The sequence below is a fragment of the Cydia fagiglandana genome, chromosome 2 (assembly GCF_963556715.1).
Source record: "Cydia fagiglandana chromosome 2, ilCydFagi1.1, whole genome shotgun sequence".
Lineage (NCBI taxonomy): Eukaryota > Metazoa > Arthropoda > Insecta > Lepidoptera > Tortricidae > Cydia > Cydia fagiglandana.
In genome coordinates, this window is record NC_085933.1 from 6512150 (window position 1) to 6532556 (window position 20407).

The 20407-nt window shown below is 37.5% G+C and overlaps 1 protein-coding gene across 1 annotated transcript; it reads right to left on the bottom strand.

Annotated features, from left to right (window-relative positions):
- Positions 1 to 422: 422 nt before the first annotated feature.
- LOC134674764 (homeotic protein antennapedia-like) lies at positions 423 to 2545 on the bottom strand. Its single transcript, XM_063532898.1, has 2 exons — positions 1110 to 2545; positions 423 to 858 (listed from the first exon to the last, which is right to left on the bottom strand). The coding sequence occupies exons 1-2, from the start codon at positions 1993 to 1995 to the stop codon at positions 452 to 454; spliced, it is 1293 nt and encodes a 430-aa protein (XP_063388968.1). The 5' UTR covers positions 1996 to 2545; the 3' UTR covers positions 423 to 451.
- Positions 2546 to 20407: the final 17862 nt, after the last annotated feature.

The following is a 20407-nucleotide window of genomic DNA, read 5'->3' on the forward strand; positions in this document are numbered from 1 at the left end:
GAAATACTTAAAACTGGTAGTCATATGCATTTCGATAATCAAATAAGTATTGAAGAAATCGATCAACTACTAACCTCTACTTAGTTAATAATCAAGTAATCAATCTAAGTTGTGGCCATTAAAATAAGCATAGGTAATCTTTGTTTTTATATTAAGTAGGTACCTAATTAATTACCCTAAATATTTCCCTATACCATGCATATGCATATCGTTTGCATATGCATGGTATATTTATATTGGTCACTTTTTTACATCAAATTAAGATTTTTTTTAAATATGTAATTGCAATACGCGTGTTAAACTTCTAACGTTAAATAATATATCAATTTGACCCCAATACGCCGAGTTCAGCGCATGCACATACATTGATGTAAAGTTGGTTTTATATTTTACGTTAAAAGCCAGAATAATGGAATTTACAAACCAGTTGTTACTATAATTATTTTACGGGTCACATTTTAGGCACATTATACGGCGGCATCATACAATTCTGCGGTATCGCTGGCATATGTGCCAGGTTTGCCTGTGGGCCATTACCCATATGATATCCAGGATAGTCTAAAGGCATCTGCCTGGTATCCATATATTCGGGCATATTGCCTAAAGCTGTAGCACCTATTTCTTCAGCGCCATACGGATCTGGAGAAGCGTTTAGTTTTCCATCTTTTTTCGCTTTCATTCTTCGGTTTTGGAACCAGATCTTGATTTGCCTTTCGGTCAGGCCGAGGGCGTGGGAGACCTCTATCCTTCGCCGTCTCGATAAGTATTTGTTGAAGTGGAACTCCTTTTCCAATTCCAACGTTTGGAACCGTGTGTAAGTCTGCCTTGTCCTTTTAGACCCCTCCTTTTTGTCATCACCTGTAACAAAAGAAATACAAAATTAATAACCAATTCATCATCATCATCATCTCAGCCATAAGACGTCCAAACAATAACCAATTTGTCATTGTTAAATTACAACACTTATTGAAGTCATAGATTGAATTAAGTATTAAAAAAATATAACACTAAGTTACGTCTAATATTTATGTAGTTTAGTATAATATTCTTATAGGTAATTTTTTTACAGTTGTTATACAATAAAAAGTATTGAATAGTAAGTTATATACCGCCAATAGTTTTCATCCATGGGTAGAATCCTTGCACATCGGCTGCAGCGGCCATCTTGGTATCGGCGTAATCCGCATTGTCCCCGCCTGGCTCGACCCTCGTCACGTCCTGACAGTCGGCTCCCGATGACGGCGCTTCTTTCGCCGCCCCACCAGCACTCTTGACTGACGTCTGACCTTCCGCCTCGTATCCACCATGAAATTGCGACAAATTGCATTCCTTATCCGCTTTAATTTCGTTCTTTTTTTCCCAGTCCGTGATTGGATCCGCTTGGTTCATCATTCGTTGCAATATTTCTTGCGTGTATGATTTGTATGGTTCATTTTTCTTTGGTTTTGACAGCAGCGCCCGAAGCTTTCCTGAATCTGTCTCAGGGCTGGCTGGCTTAGCACTAGTAACACTTTGCGGCGAGCCGTAGCTGGTTTCTGGTAAACTGCACTGACCTGGTGAATTGATCGATCGAGTGTCCTCTCTCTCCGCGCTATCTAAAGTCACTTGATTAGCCATTGTGTTACTTCTTTGGTCATATCCGTAGGGATTCTGATGTTGCTGTCTATAATAATTCATTTCTCTCCATCTGTTCACCATTTCCATGTTAGCATGACTATCTGTGTAATTAGAATGATAGTTGTGCCAATTCGGCTCGGATTTAACTACAGTATCGGTTTGCTCGTTACCGCCGTAAGCTTTGTAAAAGTCAGCACTTTGCGCGTACGGGGGATAATAGTCTGCGTTAGCACTGTAAGCATTGTTTTGGTAACTATACAAGTTTGGCATCATAGGTTTGTAATTGTATTGTTTCGTTTGTAAGTCACCTTGATTGATCGTGTCGGCACAATTGTTCCACATGTCATGCGCACGATTAGTAGTGGCCGCTGACGTCATGTTTCACTTATCCACTCACTGTCACTAGATCACTGCATAGATTTAGCACTAAACCGGACTGCGTGGGCGACGATCCTTCTTCTATGTTGACTGCGAAACGAATGCAATAAGTGAATGCAGGCAGCACGTCCCCTGTAATACTTTTATGTGACCTAAAAAAAGTTTGGGGTACATTCAACAATAGCGTCGCCATTGTCCCTCTGCGAAGTTGTAAACCCGATCTCCCCATCTCGCTTTCACTAGCTCCCGATTGATTCGCCCTCGGATGTAAGAAAGGGACGGGTGTAGTTTTGGCGTTTGTCGAAATAGTTTGCAAATATCCTATAAATGTTTACAATGCCAATATTGCCGATAGCCGATTTTGGATTAGCTATGTGAGCGTGTGTAGGGATAGGAAAATCATTGATTGATGTGTGGTGGTGTGCGTGGAGAGGGTGTATAGATTGATTTTATTCTATTATTGGTTTAGTGTAAAGCCGCGTTTTTGCGCTGCGCTGGCGATTGCACTTTATACAGGGCGTTAAATATTTAATGCTCAATTTTGTGGTCGAGTCAAGTAAAATAAAGTACCTACCTAAACCAAATAAGGGAAAACGAATTCAAATGATTATGTGCGGTCATTTTCTATTGATTATTAATTAAGGTACATACTTTCTGATTTCTTAAGGTCTGATAACCAAACAAGGTTAAGCTACATTCAGTTTTGCTTTTTTTATAGATAAATACCTACATGACACGGTATTACACAAACTGACTTTAAATTTTTACAGCTCAACCAACAGACCACGTTGCTAATTAATTTCGTTGATTTGGTATACTATTTACTCTATTATCTAAGTCACTATTAAATAAAAAATATCGCTCAGGTGCTAAAAATTAAGTGAGGTTTTTAGACACGTTCTTCACTTAGGTGTAGATACCTACTAGGTTTTGTGACAATTATACCAAAGTAGAAGCTGATATAGTACGTATAGGTACGTATGGTGTATACTTATTATAGGTAGTACGTATCCCATAAGTCGGGCTCTTGTGCTAACCAATATACCAAGACTTGCATATCTAGTTGCAAGAAGTTACTTACACCAAATATGTTAACGGCCGGCCTCACAAAGCGATACCCCAGTACCGTTTCACACTCACAGAAGCCGGACAAGCACCCTGTATAGCCCGTTCGTGTAGAACATATCTCATCTCGTAACAGTTCAATCGGGGGTCGCACAAAAGCGCAGTATGCGGCCTTGCGCGTGCGACTCCGAGGCTGTTGCGCCTTCAAATATCACCATGTGACGAACGATTTGAAAGTCAGAGGGCTTGACTAGAGACCAATAACGTGCTTGGTAGTAAATGTAGTAATCTGATAGTTGCTAATTTCAACCTAAAGTCTTGGTAATTCAGCTAACAAACCGAACCACAACTATTAGAGTTTGATTATCAAATATTAAGGCGTTTACCTTAGCAATACCTAAGGGAAATCACCTAAAAAGAGCTTGTTATTGACGTAGAGTCAATAACAACTAACACAGTAGAAGCACGATCGGTTAATGAGCCCTAGCGTTTTATCGTTCGGGAAAACCAGTGTTAAATCAAATTCAGTTATTTATGGTTGTATAGATCATGTTATACTGGTTTTACTAAGTACTTGGTTGATGCGCGCAAAGAGAATAGACGCGAAACGACTGTTACTTACGAGTATACTTAGGTAAAATAAATTTGAAATATTTATTTAAACAAGTTTAATATATTTTTTTAATAAACTGGTTTCAAATAGGTAACTGATTATCTAGTGCGAATATAAATTAGGAATATAGGTACCACACATTTCATGATATCTATGAAGGTTTTTAAAAAGTGTCAGAGGTATATTATCACCATAGTTTTATCACCAAACAATTTACGATTTCACGACAGTTTCAGTCGCAAGACTTGCAAGTAATATAAATATTTCCCTTGAAACGTCAACGTCTCGAATTACATGTTCTTTATACCTAACACACACTTAAAGTGCAAAGTCACGCTACGTTCGCGTTTTTCAACGCCCAATAGCGACGCGCGCGACATATGCGCGCTTTGTCACACACCTCCCGACCTCGCATCTGTCCACAATACAATCCTACATGCATACACCCACGGCTTTGTGAAACGGCCTTTATTAGTTTTCATCTAAATTATGTGAAAGGAATTAGAGAAAGGGAAATTGAAATAGAACTTTTGTACCTACATACCAGTTCCTCTTTAAAACCAACGAAATTGAAAACGAATTGCATGGCTCTTTTTTGTAGGTCCATGGTTTTACATATTATTATGTACGCTATTTGTTTTTAAATTAGTCAGCAAATTTCGGAGTTCGGCGGTAGCAAAACGTCATATGTATATATTTCTGATGAAAAATAATAAAAAATGTACACGTTAAAATAGATATAGAACATCTTTTATTATAGTTTAGACTAAAAGACATAGCTATGCCAAAACTATAACTATAAGTTATGTCCATCATGATATTCATGAGTCATTATAATTAAGATACCAAACCAAAATGTTATAATCTTCAACATTAAACACCGAGATAACTAACAAACAACACTTTTAAATTGAACTGCCTGTTCGTGTCAAATAAATCATGCACTCTTTGAGCAAATAATTTGCCCAAAATATTTGCTTCAATCCATTAACTTTTAAAACCATTAAAATTAAAGCTCAATCTAAATAAAAATATAGGTTTATGAGGCCTAACAAATAAATATTTAATGATCAGATTAACCATAGCAATATTCCACCTTGTACCCTACTGACGATAAAAAAGTTTAATTTCAATTTCACACTGAATTCTAAAACCTATTTCAATCGTAACATCCAACACAAGACCGTAACATCCTAAGTATTAAACCTACTGCGATGGATTAAGAACTTTATCTCAAGAACTATAAAGTTGAATTTTGGAGAGAAGCTTTGATAAACACTGCACCATTCATTGCTCCGTCAACTAAAAAAGATTTCAAAAATGAGGCTTGTTAGTTCTTATGTAAAGGGGCATAAAACACATTTCGCTTGCGCAAATTCGACCTTTCCCGTCATACAGTGCCGCTGACAATGTAACACCATTAATCTTATGAAATCAATCGATGGCTTATTCAGAATATTGTATTTGGTTTTGCCGCGGGCCTTAACGCTGGTATTTACTTTGGATCTTTTTATTTAATTTATGGTTTGCGCAAAAAAGGTTTTTGACATCTGTCGCGTCGGCTTTGTACTGACTAGCTCAGCTTAGACGAACCCAAAAAAATCCTTCCTTCAATGTATGAAATTGCACGTCGACAGAATTTCTGCAAAAAATATTATTTCTACCTAAAATTTTGTTTTTACAGTGGCAAGCTTTGCTCACAAAATTGTATTTTCTTCTGCACCTATACCTGAACGACAAGCTATTTCGACTGACGGTTATTATCGTTATCTAAACTAAAATCCAAAGGGTCCAATAAAACAAATGCTACTACACTGAACAGCATGCTCTTTTCTAATAACTAGTATTTATGCCCACGTGCACTATTGTAAATATCTAAGACGGCGGCGCGTCAAACGTGTCGGTAGACTAGGTAGTAAAGTAAACAGAAGGCGGCTTCTTTACGAAATACAAACATGTTTTGCTGTTTTATTGGGGGTGTTAAAACAATAAACTTTCTAAAAATCGCGCGACTTGTGAAGATGCCGCGTCATAAACGGATCTACCTGCTTCTGGCGTTTGCGAATTCCCGACTGAAACTCGGTTATCTGTTTTGGAACAGTGCAAAGTAACTTCTAGAATTTACCTGCATAATATAAATGCACGACAATGGTAGGTGATATTGGTCACGTAAAACAAAATGTACAAATATACCACGATTTCAATGGTAGTGCAAATAATTTTTGATGTTTCCAGACCAGACATGCAAAATTGTGAATCTATAAGCACGATAACTTTTACACAAACTTGGCTGTAAGAATGCATACATATCTCTATAAGGTCTACATATACTGGGTATGAAAACTTAACATGGCCGGACTCTTTAAACTTTTCAAGACATTACGTTGCTTATCATGAATAGTGACACAAAACAAAATGAAATGCCATTCGATTTTAAATCTTACCAGTAAAAGATAGAATATTAAATGCAATAGCATTTAATTTTGAGTTGTGTCACTGTTAATGATAAGCGTCGATTAGGTATGCTTTTCATGTGTCAATAAGCGTTCACGTCCAAGACACACGCAGCATCCGCTCATAATTTGTTGACAAAGAAAAACAAAAGCAAGTCAGTCTCACCTAATGTTGACAATTGAACAATAATCGGAACATTGTTTCGTTCCATTATTTTGTCAACTTGGCAACGGTTCTCTCGCTGATCGGAGATTTATGGCCTCGGAACGGTAAGGGAGTACCGTTGAAACGTTGTTAGCACAAATATTGTAAACGTAAAATTTACATAAAACTACGGTATCGTTGGATTGTGCTACTGCTTATTGACACAGTGATAAAAGTGAATGAGATGCTGTTTCTACTGTTGTAGGTACTTGTGGCTAAAGTTCGGTTCGTTGGAATATTAAACGTACATATTTGAAATTGTAATAAGGAAAAAAGGAAAATTTTTAGTCATTATAGCGTTAATTTTGTGTCAAGAACATGATATTCTATATTAAATACCTACTTATTGTTTGAAATAACATAACTCTACATAACTCGTTCTCGTACATACATTTTTTTATTATTCTCGTTTTTTGCACAAATGTGGTTATATCTATGTACTCTGTGTTGTCACCATGTTATGGCCAAGTTCGGTCTTTTATTTAAAAAAAACAGCCATTTAGAGTTAGACTTTATAAAAATCAATTGCCTTGTAGAAAAAGCATTGAGCTTTTTGAGATTGATATCCCTGGCTTTCGATCAGTCTTTTTTTTCAACAAAATAAAAGCATCATTTTAGAAAGTTCTAAGTTTCCGAAAATCTGTTCGCTTTACAGCACCCTTCGTTTTCGCAAAAAACTTGCGACATCATTGTTTTGCACAACCTTGACCAATATTTCACAACAAAGCTTAAAAATAGGACAATGAGATATTTAAGGATAATTACGGCTAAAAAAGAGGCTTAAATAAAACATCGGCATCGCAAAGGAAAGATAAGGTTGTTAAGAAACAAAGCGTAACGCTCTTCATCCCTTTGCTTGTATTGACTTTTTATTTAATGCCATTTAGAACTTTTGTGACTGCTGCTTTTTTAATTCGGCAAAAAACGTGGTATTTGCTTTATAAAATACGGTATCTAATAGTTTGGAGTTGACGAAGCACGTGGTTCGTAAGGTATTTTTTCATTTTTTTCGTAGAAAGAAGGAAATCTGTAATTACAGCATAATATCTGGGAGACCGAGCTTTGCTCGGAAAACATATGATAACTCAAAAATGCGCGTTTTCTTAGAGATAAGAGATCGATTCATCTCCCCCGAAAACCCTCATATAACAAATTTCATCGAAAGCCGTTTCCGAGATCCCCGAAATATATAATAATATGTATAAAAAACAAGCATAACTCGTTTAAAGGTACCTATTAGATACCTAATTACCTTACCTACACTATATATTCAGATAGCAAATTTCATTACTAGCTGATTACAAAAAATATTATACTAAAGTAAGCTGAAACGATTAAAAATATATCGTTGATCAGCTGTTATCAGAAATGTAGGGGGTTCCAGGCGGGTCCGGCTCCATAGGCCGCTGCAAACACGCGCAGTAATCTCTCGCGGCGTTATGCGGCGATACCATCACTGGCCCGGTACACTGAGAGCAAGTTATATTTAAAAAAAAAAGTTGATAAGTGCTTTTGGATATTCATTTGTGTATACAATTCATCGAAATTCGAAATACATATATGGTAAATCAGTTTGCCTATGAAAATACTTTAAAACTCCTTGCTTCTCAGATTCAGATTCAGACCGTTTAATACGGTGTAAACGTACATCATGTCAAAAACAAAAATAAAATCAAACACACACCTAAAACTATATTAAATATATTAAGAACGGGTCACTCACGTATTTTAAGTTGAAAAACGAGGTTTAGGTTACGGTGATGATTGATTTTATATAGAGAAAACCATGTAAGATGCTATCGCTATTTGAAGTTCCTTAAAAGTATAGTTACGAAATGGTTCGACACAATGAGTTCATAAGGTTCGAATGATATAAAATAATACATATCACCGGTCTAGTGAGCTGTCCAGAGAATTTGAAATAGAGGAATATTGTCAAAGTAAATTACGAAGCCAGTACATTTACTGCCATCTTTCGACACAAATGATTAACACTTTTAGAACGCCATTTGACCTTGATCCTTATTTTTTCACTGATATGTGTTAAATTTGGTATATGTAATAATTTACTTTGACGATATTCCTCAAGTCTAAATTCTCTTTGCCTTAAGCATAGCTAAAACAAATTTATTAAAAATACATTCTTTAAAATGACTCGCTCCCTGTGCATCCGAGCCCGCGCTGCCCCTCACTGCACAATCATTAATCAAGGCTTCGATGCTGGACTCCTTACAATGGGGAATGTAGAACCATTAGAATAACAATAATTACTCTTCCCTCCGTGTCATATGGGTCGTTTAAAAACGGCTTTATATTTTTGGTAAGTAATTTAGTAGGTATTACTAAATATAATCGGGAAAAGCGATAAGACTCGTTGAAGTATTATTAAGTTGGTAATCGTAATTAGATTATTTATTTTATTCACTTAGGTGAACGAATAATAATTGTGTGTATCTTAGTAATATCACAAAAAATATTTCCAACTCGTGTTCCTGAAAAGTGAAACACAGACAAGAATACACACAATTACCTACTGTGGAACTCGTGCTTCTAAATATTTTTTGTTCCGTGCGCCATGGTTAAAAATATTTAAAGAAAAATATCACGGCCCTATTCGAACTTTAAGATACGTCAGCTAATAGATCTTGAAACGATATGGATTAGATATGCCAGTGTCAAATGTGACGTTTATTCAAAGAAAAATGTCACTTTTGACACTGACATATCTAATCCATATCGTTTCAAGATCTATTAGCTCACGTATCTCGTTTCCCGAATACGCGTGTTATTCGCTCAAAGATATTAGTTTTATGAAACTAACATTTGAACACTCCAGAATAAAATTTAAGATTTTTTTTTTCACTCAACCCGGGTCTTTGAACACAATTCTACTGTAATCCAGTGAACTAGCCAAGTGTAGGTATACTTGTAACAGGCATATTATGGATGGCTTTATACACGTGTTAAATTTATATAGTGTTATTATTTGACACCACGCCATTGAAAGAGGGAGACACTGTCATTATCACTGTCATTAAATATGACATCGTCAGTACACTGATTTTAATACTGTTTTACGCCGTTATGACAATTTAAGACGAAACTGGAGCTGAGTTTCAAATAGTTTAGGTAAATATACCCGTCTCGTTAACGGAAGCGGCTCCTAAAACTAGTGCGATAAGGACAAGGCGAAAAATCCTGCGTAAAAATCTCAAAAATCGAGGTTTCGTACTCGACTGTTTCCTCCTCCAAAATTTAACCAATCCTAACCAAACTTGGAAATCTAAATGATTATGAAATTATCTGTGTCGGACCGTTTTGCTTTTTCGGCTAATTGATATCAGTTTTGAATACTACTCTTCTATTCGTCAATTAGGCCATTTTGGCCATTTTTGAGGGGCTCTAGCGCCTTAAAAAACAAAAATATCAAAAAAAGCAAAACGGTCCGACACACTGTGTTGAAAAAATCATTGCTTTAGCATCAAAACCCACGGAGGAAACAATCGAGTACGTTTGTATGGAGAAATGATCACTCCTGTTGGCTCTTCATAGTTTTACATGCTTCGTAAAAATTGAAAACTTATTTCAACCCAAGCCCTTGAACATAATCCCACTATAATTCCAACTAGTGAATCCAGGAGTTGTAAATCACAATATGAAGCAACAGTCCGGTGTGCGTGATCCTAAACAAAACACGCGGTGGCTCCAAGAAAAACAGCGGCGACTGATTTACGAGACAATATTCATTCGAGAAATGTGGCCAGGCGAAATTAAACACGAAAATAGCAGATTAACATAGATTTGCATACCAAAGGCACAGCTCGTGTCTTGGAAAAATTGTCTTCCGATATCAAATTACCGGAGCTCACAAGAAAAGTTTGCACAGTAAAGGATGACTCACGTTAGACCGGGCCGTGTCCAGACCGGAGCTTCCGGCGCTTACTTTTCTATGACATGACAGGCGGTCACGTGATACTTTGCATAGAAAACAATGCGCCGGAAGCTCCGGGTCGGACACGGCCCGGTCTAACGTGAGTCATCCTTAAACCAGTAAAGGGGCATTCTACGAGACTGTCGTTTACATAACGCAATTCTTCTAATACTTCTGGAAATGCTGAGTAAGCGATATTGGGTCAGGTAATATTTCATGACTTGGCTAACAAATTGGCAGTATATTCTCGAGATTCACGTATTTTATTGAGGTAGCTGCCATACAAGGCAAAAAGCGTTATGTAAGCGACAGTCTCGTGGAATCCCCCTAAACCAGTAATGATTATTCTAGTAAGGGTCAAACGAATATAAGAAATCTTATTGTGGAATAAATCGTACTAATCGTACTCTTACGTCGACGTCAAAAATATGTTTACACTTTTCGCCTTATTACAAAGGAGTAGGGTGCAAAAGTGTAAACATATCCGAATTCTTTGACGTCGACTGTATATACAGCGTAGTTTAATAAAATATGGGGAAGCACATACCGAATCCGTTTGGTTCGGTACTATCAATTATTAATGGAATACTGAATAAAACTTGAATGAATGAATTCTTGTAGATTGATATGCCTGCAATTTATAATGTAATCTGTGTTATGAAATAAATAAATCTAATCCAATCTAGTCTTAACATTAAAAAAACATAAAAGATCTTTCAACAGTGAATCAATTTTAATAACAACGGACGGACGGTACGGAGTGAAACATGTCGAGCGTTTTTCGACTTAAAATACGTTAGTGACCCGTTCTTAAGATATTTAATAGTAAATCAATTTCCTAAAACCTACCAGACCTACCTACCTACCTACCTACCTACCTACCTACCTACCTACCACATTTCCTAAAACTGACAACAATCAGGAACTAGTATTTTTACATTTGTTATTTTATTCCGTCTTGGCGCTACTGTCGTGTGCATTCGGAATAGGAGTACCATAGAGACGCAAATTGAAGTAAGGATATAATTAATAAAGTATTTAGGTATGTTATTCGTTAGAGCAAAAAAGATCAAATGAATAAAAAATGACTATAGGACTAACCCCATTAACTGGTATTTTTATAAATTTTTAGTATTTTGTTTCGCCATTTGTACATTTTTTGAATATGCAAATAAATGAATAAAATAAAAAAAATCCTTTATTTCTGCTTCTATTCTTAACTGTGAAGATTCTTTTTCATATTAATTACCTACGAATTACTGTTTCTTAATATTAGTATATTTTTACTTACTAAATATTAATAGTTGTAGTTATTATACACATCATAACATCATAACATATAATATTACATGTAATAAAGTTTAAATAAAAATAAAATGAATCTTGTCTCACCACCACACAGTTCTGTTCATTATTGAAGTAGGGGTGCAAGGAGGACGTGAAAATGATATTACCGGAATACACTAATGTAACCGATATCTCCACTCGCTGGAACAGTGATCAATCATAATGTGTGACGATTCTGTGGTAATAAATGAACGGTGCGGTGTCAGAAGGTAAAGTAACATTAAATAAGAATAGGAATCATATTGTTACTATTCCGTTGATTTTTTAGGGACGTTCAAGAAAGTTTCCCCTTATTCATATACATGTAACTTTACAAGCCCCAATTAGTTATTTTTTGTTTTGTCCCTTTCTTAGAAATACATAAGTTAACTTGAGAGAGAAGACAAACGATTAATAGCTAACTGAGGGTTTGTAGCGCGTTTATGAATAACGCCAGTAGGACGCAGCGAATGACGCTCGAATTTGAGTAGCCTAACGCAGCGTACTACGTAGGCGAACAACACGCGAACGCGAAGCGAAGCGATGCGGCGCGGGGTGAACCATTCCTTTGATACCTATAGAACTGTCCTACTTGGGCAATCTCGTTGCGAACGCGAACGCCTTGGGCCGACGCGCCGCTCCGCGTCGCGTCGCGTTCGCGAGTTGTTCGCTTACGTAAGACACAGCGTAACTCCCCAGTTGACAAGAAATAACAACATACTTCCCCAATTATCTTTTCATTTCAGATAAACTTCTCAGGCTAAATGATAAAAGGAAGGGTTGCTAAGGAAGTCTGTTAATTTCACAGGAGCTAAGTACCTACTGACCACTTTGACCACTCTGTCAAGCGTGTAACGAAGAAGAAGAAGTACCTATTGACGCTTATTGCATCAGCCATTAATAATCAAGGTAAAGCCATTGATAATCCCGCGTAAAAAACTCACAAGTAACGGTGATCTGCGAAAAATCTACAAGTCTCGAACGCAAAGAAAGCAGGCTAAGCCCTCACTAGAGCATAAGCTGCAAAAACACTTAGGAAACTCGGGCCCACACATTCAATAATCGATATAAAGTCAACCCGTTTCATGCGTAAAGTACTCAACAAATGCTTACTTACTTCGTTGGCTCAGCGACCCAAAATGAATCTTGGCCTCGGACACATGACAGCGCCACTTTTCCCGGTCCTGAGATAAACATTTGTTAATCTAGGAATTGAAAGTTTAAAAGCAAGGCATACTAGGAATTGAAAGTCTAAAAGCAAGGTATGCTGGCTGAGGAATACTGATTATTTCATTGGAGTTAGGTAATTTTGCATACGCTCCAAAAACACTCGCCCTATTATCCTGCCGCTTACTTAGGAAACCGCGGGCCCTGGCATCAGCCATCAATAATCGAGGTGAAGCCAGTTCGCATTCAGCGCGGCGTTGACTAACGACCTGCCAATCAGGCCCTAACTTAATTGCAAATCCGTGTTTGTGAAACCAACCCGCGTTGCCTTTTGTCGGAAAAATTAAACATGTTCGATATTTCGAATGCTCCTTGAGGCTTTAGAACTTGTGAACATGAAGGGTTAGATGTATTGCTAAACTGATATGTATTTAGACTTTAGACAGCACTTGTAATGTAACCTTGTAATCATAATATTTTTTAAACGGCGCGGAATGGGAATGAGTGAACAAATGTCTTCTTAAAAAACAGTCCAAGCTGTCAATATTGTCCAAGTTATATTTTAAATCATTCTCAGGCTGTCACAACATATCCTGAACTATGTATATTGCCCGGGGTTCTCCGTTGCTCTATACTCTGAAAAGAAACATAAATGTAAGCAAAATGTAAACCTACACACATCACTTTATCTTGGCTCAATTAGAATCAATATAACACTTCCTGTTAACTAAAGCTAAAACTAACAACAAGTGACCAACTTAACAGTTCCAAAATTAACAAAACTCTTAACTAAACTTTTTAACCAAAGTAGCCATGGAAACGAATAGGCTTTACCTTTACAAAATATCACTTTGCCATTCTCAAATCATGAAACTTTATTTTTATACATTTTCATTAAATTATTATATTGCATTTATGTTCTCGGCTAGCAGTACTAAAAGCTCACACTAAACTAGCTAAACGTATACCTAAAGGCGCTAGGGTTGCTGTAGCGCGGAGCCTCACGGAATGCGTGGCCAAGGTGGTGTCTAATAATAATGTACCCGCATGGGAAGCCTTACTAACTTTCACTTACAAAAATATTCATATCCCTAAAGACCAATCCAATCGCACTTTATCAGCTATTATCAAAGATAATATACTCCACCCTGACTTTCCCGTAGATTCCGCGGAAACTTCAATCTTAAATATTTGCAATACCCACATAAACTATAAAATTAAGACAATAGAAAATAAGGTTTCCGACGGTAACATAAGAGGAGCCACAAAACTTCTATTTTCTAATGACACATTGGCCACCCGTTCCGACGAAGTGTTCTCCTCTCTCAAAGAAAAGCATCCGATTTCAACAACACCAGTACAATTTCCCGTGCAGCCTCAAATCTCTCCGCAACCATTGCAAGTTACGGATCGTGCAACTTTACATGCGATCAGCTCTTTCCCCAATGGTTCGGCCGGTGGCCTTGACGGCATAACCCCGCAGCACCTCAAGGACCTGACCAGCCCGCTAATGGGAGATGCGGGAGAAACCCTCCTCAAAGAGCTGACCGCATTAATAAACCTAATGCTTTCAGGCAAAATCTGCAGCGAAATCACTCCCATCTTATACGGCGCTAACCTGATAGCCTTAAGAAAAAAAGACGGCGGCATTCGTCCGATAGCGGTGGGAAGCACTCTACGGCGACTAGCCTCCAAATTGTGTTGCCGCCAGTTTCACGACCGCCTAACAGACAAATTCAAGCCCAAACAACTTGGTTTCGGTGTCAGAGGCGGTTGTGAAGCCGCAGTGCACGCCACACGAACTTTCCTGGAAAACTCAAATTTCGAAATTATGGTAAAAGTTGATGTTAGAAACGCTTTTAATTCTATCGACCGAAGCACTCTTTTAGACGAAATTCAAAAAGAAATTCCGGACATTTTTGAATACCTAAAACAATGCTACGGTAATCCATCTAAATTAATGTTTGGTGAAAAAGAAATTGCCTCATGTATCGGGTGTCAGCAGGGAGATCCGCTCGGGCCCGTCATCTTTAGCCTCGCAATTCACCCGATCATCACTCAGCTAAAATCTGAACTAAATGTATGGTATTTGGATGACGGGACACTTGCAGGGACGGCTTCTTCTGTATTAAACGACCTAAATATAATCTCAAGGCAGTTCGCTGAGATTGGCCTCACACTTAACTTCAATAAGTGTGAGGTTTTTATCTCAGACAAGCTTTCAGCTAGTGCCCGGGCTGCTTTGACCCTAAGTCTCAACTCTGTCGCACCCAATTTCACGTTCGTTACACGAGACTCCCTCGTATTACTTGGTGCCCCTATTTTCGAAGACGCTTTCCCTATAGCAATAAATTCAAAATTAGACAACTTTCACAACTGTTCAGATTTATTATACAAAATTAACGCCCATATGGCTATTTACATCTTACGCCTGTGCTTATTTTCTCCAAAATTCTTATACATTTTACGTTGCAGTCCTGTTTGGAAATTCTCGCATCTCACGTCATCCATTGACAACATATTAAAAAAATCGGTTTGTAAAATTCTAAATGTCTCTTTCAGCCCTCAAAGCTGGTCCCAGGCTACTTTGCCTATTAATTATGGTGGCCTGGGTATCCGCTCTGCGGGCGATCTGGCTCTCCCCGCTTTTCTCTCATCTGTCCACAGCGTCGCTCATCTCATCTGTGGCATTCTTAATGTCACCAATCCCACGGGTGTGGTAGTGGTAGAGATGGGTAGTGAGTAAATACTCACGGGTAAATACCGAGTAAATACTCAGTATTTACTCAATATACCCGTATTTACTCGTTTATACCCAAATTGGTGGGTATAAACTATTTAGAGTGCAGAAAGGGGCATATAAATTTGAAATATAGGTGTATTTTGTAAGCCGCTACTGGATTAAGTACTCAAAATTGTAAGAAATTTATTTTTAAGAGGGGCACTCCATACATGTAACTAATTGTCGCAAAAAAATATTTCAGAAACCACCAACGAGTTGCACATCATTAAATGGGTCTTTAAAAATAACTGGAATGTTTCTAAAAACATTTTTGGATAAATTGAATGTTTTTGGAAAAAAAACCGTTTCGAAAGTCAAAATAATGTTTATCTCTCTATAACTTTAGAACCAAAGTTCAGAAAAAATATGAAAACATATCGGGAGATTAGCCCTATAATAGAGTACAAAAAACAATATTTTTGACATCATCGGTTGAGCCATTTTTGAGTTTTCTTTAAAAACCCTTAATAAAAGGTCGTAAGTGCCGCGTAAACACGCACTTTTGCGCGACATGCAGTTATCTAGATCATCGATAGAATTTAAGTACCATATTTTTAAAGTAAATACCTTCTTATTTAAAACAAAATTGTTAAATATTCACTATCACATTTTACCTCTCACTAATAATTACCTTTTTTTCCTAAATTAAGCGTCCTATATGCTTTTTATTTTATAGATATTGTTAATACACGTTAGCACTCTTCAATAAAAGACAATTCTGTTCTTAAATCTCACTTTTTGAATATTTTATAAGCAATCGTTTTTACCCACCTAAATGAGTAAATACTGGTATTTATCGGGTGCTTTGAGTAAATACCGAGTAAATACTCAGTATTTACTCACCCCTACCCATCTCTAGGTAGTGGCGAGCTTGGCAGATGCAGAGTCAACTTGGAGTGCTGAAAATCCCGGCGAGAGCCCACCTACCGAAAAAGCCAGCCAAGCATCCTGGGACCTCATAAAAATAAAAACAACCCATAAATCCCTTTTGGACAATAATTTGAACCCCCGCGACCGTGCTAGACTGCTCGCAGTATCGGAACCCGAGTCAGGGCATTGGCTGCGCGCCTTGCCGTCGCGGAACATTGGTTCCCTTTTAGACCCGGCGTCACTGCGCGTAGCCGTATGCCTCAGGCTTGGTTTGAAAGCCTGCGAGCCACACGCTTGCTCCCGCTGTGGAAGCCATGTTGACGCTTATGGGCACCACGGACTCCACTGTCAATCAAGCGCCGGCCGATTTTATAGACACACAGCCCTAAACGACCTAATCCGCAGAGCACTCGGTACCGCTTCCATACCAGCAACCCTGGAGCCAGTAGGTCTATCTGCGGCGGATGGCAAAAGGCCCGACGGCTGCTCGCTCGTACCTTGGTTCCTGGGGCGGCCCTTGGCGTGGGATGTAACATGTGTTGATACATTGGCCCCATCCCACGTCCTGGGCTCTGCCAGGAGGCCGGGGACGGCAGCAGACGACGCCCAAATTACCAAGTGTCGCAAATACGCATTTTTGCAACCGAATTACGTATTTGCGGCACTTGCAATTGAAACTCTCGGTCCTTGGTCGTCAGACACCAAAAAACTAGTCAAAGAAATTTCTACCAAACTGGTCTGGGTGTCTGGCGACCTACGAGCTGCCCCTTTTTTTGCACAAAAACTCAGCCTCGCTGTGCAGAGGGGGAACGCGGCCAGCATCCTGGGAACAATGCCTCAGGCTAATTTAGGGCTAGATCTTTGATTAATTTATTTTGTTATTTAATATCTGTTTTAATTTAATAAATTTTTATGAGACAAGATTTTGGTGTTTGCGAAATATATGAAGTATTTATTATTTATAAGTAAATAAAAATAGTTAACATAAGACAGAACTGTCAAGTTTTAAAAATGACTTTACACTGACTGCCTGAAGCCCTATTACTAAAAAAGCGTCCAAGTGCGTGTCGTGCAAGGCAAAATGGAGGGTTCAGTTTTTCATAATTAAAGAAAGAAAAATCTGTCCGAGGTCCGCTTTGATATTGAATTATTTTTTTGGTGTTTTGTTGTACCGGACAAAAAACACACTGTTAAAATGTACTTAACTAGCTTATAGTTTACGAGGTTTTTCCCGATAACCGATAACAAGCGTTGTAAAAACACGTTTCTTGTACTTTTGTAATTATTAATTACATGTAGAGAATGGTAATAAGAATAAATATTCTGTAAATAATTTAACTGTCTAACTTTTATTCTATTTATGGCACAGGTATGTGCATATTAGGTGTGATGTATATGAGTAGAAATGAAATAAAATGGAACTAAAAAAATCCATACTAAATAATTGCCACTAAGCATTGTACGTCAAAAATGTGACAGTAAATATTTATACGAAGGAAGTGGCGCCCTCAATAATTTTCTACAATTCCTTGTCGGACTATACATACCGCTTACTGGCGGAGAGTTTGATGGATAGACAGTGAAGGGTTGCAGTTGGCACCTAATAGACTAAGGGCCCGATTCGGATTATGAAATAGACATCTATTAGATATCTTTTAGTCATCACCAAGACACTATAACGATATGTTTAAGATCTAACCTGTCAAATTTGACATTTGCGCGATTCTGGAGATTTCCACAGGATATGACTTAGAGATACAATTCACATCTAATAGATAGGTATCTTACTCAATCTAACGTAAAAGTGACATTGGTTGCCCGGATTGCGCTGCAAAAGAGAACTAGTTGATACCTAAACTATAACGTATCTAGAATGGATCTAGTACGTGTCGTCTCTTGTGAATATCTTGAAGTTTGAATACTGCGGAAGTTACGGAACCCTAGTAAAACAAAGTAACTAATATATACGCTTACCTCAACCACGCGCACCTTTAGCAAATACTATAAAAATATAAATTCGCTCTACAAAGTTGACTAAAAATAATAGTCCATGTACACAGTATAAATAACACGAGTAGGTTAATATTGTTGACATTGGCAGCTGACAGGAGTCGGCGTCAAGTGTAGCATTTGTATGTAAATGTCGAAACTCCTAGCGCTGCGCTGTCAAAGACGTTCTAGGTTACTGTTCGCAATAATATGGACACGGCCTGGCTAAAATAATTTCGTAATACATGTCTATAAAAACAATTGTATGATTACCTACATATTTACTTTTAATTGAAGATCTATTAATTTCAAAGTGATAAATGAATTCGATATAAAAGACATGTAATACGTTTTATGTCGATGCAGATAAAGATGATTACGTCTATTTAAGCTAAACAACAGTGTTTAATGATTATTTTTGAATAAAGGCACAAACACGACTATTAACAATATTTACATAGAGTCAGAACAAGACAAGCTTGCAACGATTTTTATTGAAAACTTCTATGATATCATACCCTACATATTAATAACACTTGTACTGCATGGGCAATAGTATTGTAACATCAAAATGGTATCTAAATGGTGTCACAATGTAAGTTTGAATTTACTTTAAGGTGTGGCACATAAATCAAAATCCTTTACTGTGCCTACTCTGGTCTTCCACCAATCTCCAAATTGGTGACGCATCCATACAGTTCCAAACTCAAACGCGTCGGCTTCCTTGTTTGGGGATATTAAAAAATTGTTCCGGCGAGCGTGTCTAATCGCGAACAGCCGGCGACTAACCTTACTGCGGTTCACTTTCAAATTCGGAGTTAGAATAAAACTGGAATATTGGCATACGGAAGAATAAGGGCTTGAAATGGTATACCTACTTCTATAAGTAGTCATATAGGTACTATTATTTGTTGCAGTACCTATTTTCATACCTATGGATTTATGTAAGATTTACGGAATAGTTTTTTTTAGTTTTTTTTTGTATAGGCAAATTTTTGTGTACGTAGGTATTTGGAAATTAAGGCAGAATAATTCGAAATTATAATAAAAAATGCAAGTGATGCGATATCGGGTCATAAAAAAGCTGGGTATAATAAAATAAGCTATTCATGAAATGTAAGCTTTTGATGTAAAAAAAAAATAAAACACTTTTTAGTTACCTACCTATATCTAGTCCTCAATAAAATAGAGATTTACGATTTAAATTCTATTATGCTACACAAATTTAATATGTTAAACAGACTTTTATTTGACAACAAAAGTATAGCTTAGTGAATAATGATCTAAATATACCAGCATAGCACTTTACTATGACACGTTTTAAACCTCGATACGAAATCTCATCGTTTAAAAAATTAATATGCTCTACTTTTACTGCCAACAAATTGAATCTCATTTATAACACCACACCAACGACATCTAATCGCTCCTGCGGGAACTACTCACCGCGGCGGCAGTCAGCGCCATCTGTACACTTCCCTTTGAACTAGAACTCACCCTTCTTTGCTAGGGGTTGCGAAGAAAAATCTGCAAACTGGCGCCACGGGTGGCCAGGGTGATTCGGGAAAACGCGGGAAATTCGAAGAATTCTGATGAAATGATTTAGTTTTACAAAGAAATAAGAAAAGGAAAAGGTTATATCTATTTGTGTTTTACTTATAAGAAGCTAATAATACGTAGGTAGTCATTTATTATTGTAAGAAAAAAATGTTTTAAAATTATCTTGTTGAGTAAATTTATTCACATCTTGCTTTAGTTTACATTTCTACGTACCTAATATATATGTCGTAGTCAGATCGTATAATCCGCCGTATTACATTACGGCTAGCCGTTTTCAAAAACAGGGGCGTTTTGAAATGCGGCGGTACGACGATTAGCCGGATTGTCACTGCGATACGTTCTTCAATAAGGCGGCCCACGTTTAGCCGCATCGTACATTGTAGAGTGACCAGTTCTTTCGGTCGCCTACGTAACCGGAGTTTGACAATGTTTGCAATTTAATTTATTTCTA